At 34.9% G+C, this 6,659-nt stretch overlaps 2 protein-coding genes across 3 annotated transcripts in view; both read left to right on the forward strand.

Annotated features, from left to right (window-relative positions):
* LOC107697817 (growth hormone-releasing hormone receptor-like) overlaps positions 1-2,588 on the forward strand; it is a 17,667-nt gene extending 15,079 nt beyond the window's left edge. The window contains exons 12-13 of the mRNA XM_016498673.1: positions 1,232-1,305; positions 2,487-2,588. Of these exons, the coding sequence (XP_016354159.1) occupies positions 1,232-1,305; positions 2,487-2,588 (176 nt within the window). The remainder of the gene's footprint in view (positions 1-1,231; positions 1,306-2,486) is intronic.
* Positions 2,589-6,143: 3,555 nt separating this feature from the next.
* Positions 6,144-6,659, forward strand: part of LOC107697895 (G-protein-signaling modulator 2-like) — a 24,241-nt gene continuing 23,725 nt past the window's right edge. Inside the window, exon 1 of one of the 2 annotated variants that reach the window (XM_016498755.1) lies at positions 6,144-6,346. The gene's annotated coding sequence lies outside the window, so the exon portion shown is untranslated. The remainder of the gene's footprint in view (positions 6,347-6,659) is intronic. The other variant, XM_016498756.1, reaches the window with a different exon arrangement.

A 6,659-nucleotide genomic window follows, 5' to 3' on the forward strand; every position in this document is an offset into this window, starting at 1 on the left:
GTGTGTGTGCCTTATCTACCTAATTGATCTGAAAGTACAGAGATAGTTCTCTTGAAAATGACAGTTGTGCCATTATTTACTCATCCTTGTGTCATTCCAAACCTGTATGCTGTTATTTTTCTGTGGAACACAAAAGTAGAAATTTGAAGAGTACAATCTGTTCTGTGGATACCATTTTTAAATTGAATTTCTTGTGTTAGACATTGACTATTATGTGCAGAATTATTCTAAAATGAAAAACTTCCAATTTTGGAAATGTAAACATGTATAGAAAGTTTTTGAGTCTTTTTGAATTGTTTATTACAAGGATAGGCTCATAAAAGTCATTTGCTCGTGAATCAGACTTCACTGATTGTTTGGTCTGTTTTTGATTCGCTAAAAAGAATAATTTGTTTGTGAATCCAACTTCATTAGTTGTGCTGTATGTTTTTCATTCACTAAAAACAACCAGTTTAAAAGATTAATTTGTTCAACAATTAACAGCATACAAATTAATGAACAATTCCTATCATGTTTAAATTCAGAGTCACACCTGAACAGTCACAGCTGTTGGATGTCATTACTGTGGAATTATCTGGATTAAAGGGGTCATATGATGCAATTAAAATGTTTCCTTTCTCTTTGGAGTGTTACAAGCTCTTGGTGCATAAAGAAGATCTGTAAAGTTGCAAAGACTAAAGTCTCAAATCCAAAGAGAGATTCTTTATAAAAATTAAGACTTGTCCACGCCCTCCTAAAACGCCTCGTTTAAACACGCCCCCACATGTCTATGTCACTGTGTGGGAAGATTTGCATAACACCGCCCAAATGTTCACGCAAAGAAAGAAGGCATAACTTTTATTCTCGCTGTAGTATTGTTGCTGCCGCCATGTCGTGAAGGCGCTGTGTGTTTCGTTGTGAAAGCGAAAAATAATGTTCTTTTTAGCAGCATCATATGACCCCTTTAACTCTCACACTGCCAGTTGATTCTTCACTGCGGATGTGTACTTTAGCACTGAATCTTCATACATTTTAATCTCATGGATGCTCTTGAAGGATTAGGATCAGGATGACTCAAAACACACTGATACATCCATGATAATGCATAAATGGTGTACTATGCACCTGCAAAAATCCAGCAGAAATAGTGTTAACAGCATAAAATAGTTTTGTCTCAAAACACTCAATCTGAGATGAAAGGGAGAGGAAGAGAGATGGATTTGATCTGAGGAACATTTTCTTCAATTTACAGAAACTGACTTTCTCTTCATTGATTTTCTTAAGGGTCTTATTGTGGCGGTTCTCTACTGTTTCCTGAACCAGGAGGTGCGTGATTATTATTTAGCCCTCACACACCATAAAAATACAAAATATACTCCAAAATTCATGATAATGTGCTGAAAGCTAGATTCTATAAGTGCAATGAATGCCCTTATGCATTTGCAAACTGTAAAAATGCATGCAGGTCAGATATCTGGACAAACCGGCTTGTTTACTGTTGATTCTGCAAGTCAGGTTTGTTTTTGAATGGAGATAATCAGCGTTCTCAGAGGCCTTAACAACATTTGTAGTCAAAATCTGGCCCAATAAAATCCTTGACAAACATGTTTGCCAGTCTTTATAAATCTGATTAAGAAACTGATTGGGGAATTAACAAGAGAACTGCTTAAAGGCCAATATGCAATTAAGGATAAATAATAATAATGCATTGTATTTCAGTATTGCATTTAATTAAAGTGATTTTTAACAGCCAATATATTAAACCAGGGGTGCCCAAGCTCGGTCCTGGAGGGCCGGTGTCCTGAAGAGTTTAGCTCCAACCCCAATTAAACACACCTGAACCAGCTAATCAAGCTCTTACTAGGCATACTAGAAACTTGAAGGCAGGTGTGTTGAGGCAAGTTGGAGCTAAACTCTGCAGGACACCGGCCCTCCAGGACCGAGTTTGGGCACCCCTGTATTAAAGGAACAGTTCACCCAAAAATGAAAACTTACTGAAAATCTATATCCAAGATGTAGATGAGTTTGTTTCTTCATTGGAACAGATTTGGAGAAATGTATCATTACATCACTTGCTCACCAATGGATCCTCTGCAGTGAATGGGTGCCGTCAGAATGAGAGTCCAAACAGCTGATAAAAACATCACAGTAATCCACAAGTAATCCACACCACTCCAGTCCATCAATTAATGTATTGTGAAGTGGAACACTGTGTTTGTAAGAAACAAATCCTGTCATGTGGATTACTTGTGGATTATTGTGATGTTTTTATCAGCTGATGTTCTCTCATTCTGACGGCACCCATTCACTGCACCAATTCATCTCATTTACATCGTGGATGACCTGAGGATGAGTACATTTTCATTAATTTCTCATTTTTGGGTGAACTATTTCTTTAATAATATATATACATATAAAAAACATTAAGAAGGTACGTTAGATTTAGGTTTGGTTTTGATTGAAGTCTCTCATGAGATTTTGTGATTATATATATGTTTGTCTGCCAGGTTCAGAATGAAATACGCTTACAATGGATGCGAAATCAAGAGGGGAGTTACGTTGTCGTCCCTGTTGGAGCCAAAGGAAGTCAGATGGACACTCCATTCTAGAGTCACTAAAACTCACCAGTGCCTCCATACAGACCTCAACACCTCCTGAAAACATGAACATCTGAATGAAACAGTTTTATTAAATGCAGATCGTATTGCTCAGTTTATATGACAACCAATGGCTTAAAGAGCCAGAATATATTTGGGCTGCAGTATATCTGTGAATTACACACATCAAAAGTTCATCAGAGAGTAATGTAAAATTTGTTTTAAAAAAATGTGAATACTGGAATTTATCGTAGCAAAACTGGTGCTTTTGGTGGGATTCTGGGTGGGTTTAATCAAAGTACATCCAGATATAGAGAACAACCTATAAAAATATACTTCTGTTGCCCTTCAAATTCAGATATTTAATTATAATATTTGTTTATTTCTTTGGGGAAATGTTAAACTGTAAAAATTTACCCAATAAAAGGCAGTATGGCAGGTTTAATATGTATGTATTTATCTGTATGTAAGTACATGTTTACAGTATTTAAAATAGAGAAATATAAATATTAATTGTAAGATTTAATGGATTTCTGAGTGAGATTCAGGTAACCGGGGCAAGTTGTTACATGATTTATATGTTGCAATTTTGTAGAATTTGTTAGCTACAATTTCTATTGGCAAAAATAGAGGTTTTATATTTCCTTATCTTTTATTTCACAAGTTGTTTTGTGTTTCATAACTTTATTTCTGTTTACATTTGAAACGCCTGTAATAGGCTGTCAAGTTCCCATGTGTGACAACTTACCCCATAGTAAGTCAAAGTAAACAGTTGAGAGAAAAACAGATGCGTGTCTGTATATTAGATGCGTGCAGGTCTTAAAGTGACAGCAGACTAACAGTACTAGCCTACACATGCTGCCGCTTGTCATTAAATGGACAGTTCACCCCAAAATTTGAATTTTATCATTATTTACACACTCTCATATTGTGCCAAACCTGTATTAATTTCTTTATTTTGCTTAACACAAAAGAAGATATTTTGAAGAATGTGGGTAACCAAACAGTTGCTGGTCCCCATTGACTTTGATAGTAGGAAAAAAATACTATGGAAGTCACTGCAGGACCAGCAACTGTTTGGTTACCCACATTCTTCAAAATAACTTTTATGTTCAACAGAAGAAAGAAACTCATTCAAAACAACTTGATGCAATGATGAGCAAATGATGACAGAATTTTCATTTTTAGGTGAACTATCCCTTTAATGTTAATAAAACAACAAAACACAAAGAGAAAATTCACTCACTGCTCTTGAATGAAGAACTTTAATACAGTTGCTTTAAGAAGAATCAATTATTTATACAGTGAAGTGTATAGTGTTTTATTTATTTGTTCATTCAGTTTCTTGAATGCTTCTGCCAAATAACCTACTGGAAGATAAAGGGGAAATTTAGATTTTTAAATAAAGTTTTATTTGTATATTATGTGTATTTGTACTTAGTTTACGTAGTTTAGCTGTACTGCTCAGACAACTTGCAAAATAGTAAAACAAACATGACAAAGAATCGTGATAGAATCGTGATTTTCCTGGAAAAAAAATCGCGATATGATATCACTACCACATAGTGTGATAACAACATGCCCTGCAATTTGCTCATCATATATTCCTGTATCTTTTTTCCCTGAAATAACAGTAGCCTATAAATGTTCAAAAGCATCTTCGTAACAAAGACTGAAAGGAATGTATTTATAAAGACACTGACTAAACCCACTCTCGAAGCTAAAAGTGTGACAACTAGCCCCGGTTTCTCTTTTCTGCTGGTCCATTCTTTCTTGGTCACTTAAAAATGACTTAAGTATTTAAGTGTTGCAGCTGCACTTTAATTTTAACGTAGCATTTGTAATTTGAATGTGTGAGGCTTCCGGTGCCATTCAGTTATTTTAGCTGCAGGCCTACTAAAACATTCCGTTATGCTGCTTGACAAACTGGTACACTCTAAAAAATGCTGGGTTAAATACAACCCAGTGCTGGGTTAAATAGGGACCAACCCAGCAATTGGGTACCCAGCACTGGGTTGTATTTAACCCAGCATTTTTTAGAGTGTAGGCCTATTTGTTGTGATATTATTTTTAATTCATTATCGTAATCATAACACAGTTTGTCACGCTAATAGTCTTACCGTTTACTGTTTGTTATTCTTCTAGTTCTTTATTTACCTGTAGTAGCGACTAATGAACAGACGTCTCGCACATTCAAAGAAAATAGCTTACTTCCGTGTTTCAAAATAGAGCAGATTGAAATGCCAAATGTGTTTTTACAGTGCAATGATTTCATGTTTCCAAAGGCTTGTGTTGCTTTATATTTAGCCTTTTCTAATTTTCACCAAATGTGCATTTATACTCTGTTGCCTATAAACAGCTAGCAAAATAATTGTAAACTTATTTTTAATATAAATATTGTATTAGGCTATACTGTATATTTTCCACCTGTAATACATTCTTTATTTGTTTATCTGTCTGTTTTCACATGCTCTTTGAGCAGCCAAGTGTATAAAAGCATTAAATGATCAGAGTGCATCACAGAGATGGAAATATTACAAATTTTATGATGCTCTATGTGTGTAATGGCATTATTTATTTCATTTTTTCACGTTAATTGTGCAGTTAAGCTGATGTTGTCATGTGGTTATGTTTGTGTATGTGCGTAAGCAAGCTGGCGCAATGAGCTCACTGTTTTTCCGATTTTTGTTGTTGATTTTTCTGCTTTAATGTCTAAAATATAATTAATTTTTATTATAGGAGGAAAAATGTACAGAAATTACCAGATGTCCTTCAGAAATCTTTTAAATACAGCTAGATTTGTCTGTCAGTAATAAACACTGACCTCTGCTGGTCAATACATCACACTACTATTTATTCATCATATTTATTTTAATGAGATAAGTCATGTTTAAGTTTTTTTTTTTTGTTGTTAAGAATTACAGCCAAATTGAGGAGCAGCCAAAAATGATCCTCCTTCGTTTATTTATTTATTTATTTTTATTAAAGCAATTTTTGCATGTTTTCACAAGCATTTTCATCTAATCTGCCACGAACCCAAGAAATGTTGACCCAATTTTGCAAAGTATTTTGGATCTAGCAGCTAGCACTAGGACGTCCAATTCACTTTAGCGAATTGATTCTTTCAGATGATCAGTTCAATGAATCGATTCACCGCGAGTCATCACTTAAAATGTTTTTCGCTTTATTTTTATTGTTAAAATGTCTTTTAGATTAGTTTATAGTTTATAGCCTGCCCACACGTGCTTTAACAATTTTAACAATATTTCTACCGTCATTCCTAAAGTTATATTTCTACAGTCAGGTGATTTACAAATACGTTGTGAATTGGTTCGACCCTAACATTTAAAACAATCGGCTCAGCATTAGTTTGTTAAAAATAGCAACCCTAATTATTAGTAATAATTCCACAATATTGCTCTCCAGTTTTTACAGCGATTTGTGAATCGCTTGGCGAATCGGTTCGACCGAATCATTCAAAAGAGTCTGTTTATAAGAATGATTCATTCGCGAGCATTACTTCAGTACTGAAGCATGATGATGGCGAGGCGTGGCGTTTACAAACTCCTGTGTAATGATTGGCGTGCCAAAGTAAAAGACGCTTTCCTTGTTTCCCGAAAAAAAGTTAGGAAAGGAAAGTGTCTTGAGAAAACATGGCGGAGTAAGAGAAAGAAACTTTACCGATGCTTCTTCAAAAAGCGAGAAACTGTCCCACCACAGGACATGTAGCGCGATTACACACTTCAAAGCTGTACAAAACTGAAAGTGAGGTATGAGTTTGATTTCGTTTCTTTATTTGTAATTTTCTAAATCTGAACAGCTTCTCCTCCTCTTAACTAGGCTATTCTGTATGTGTTGCATAGTACTTCCTTTTATTTATTTATTTTTTTTACTTCTATGATTTCGTGAAAAAGATGACTTCCGACTAGTCAAAATGATCTGTACAGTTTATCTCAAAGACACATCAGCAGTGTTGGGGGTAACGCATTACAAGTAACGCGAGTTACGTAATCAGTTCATGTTTTTAGCATTAACTACACAGAGCCGTTGTTCACTGACGAGCTGCGCAAAAAATATGAATAT

This window comes from Sinocyclocheilus anshuiensis, unplaced genomic scaffold (genome assembly GCF_001515605.1).
Source record: "Sinocyclocheilus anshuiensis isolate Anshui unplaced genomic scaffold, SAMN03320099.WGS_v1.1 scaffold78, whole genome shotgun sequence".
Classification (NCBI taxonomy): Eukaryota; Metazoa; Chordata; class Actinopteri; order Cypriniformes; family Cyprinidae; genus Sinocyclocheilus; species Sinocyclocheilus anshuiensis.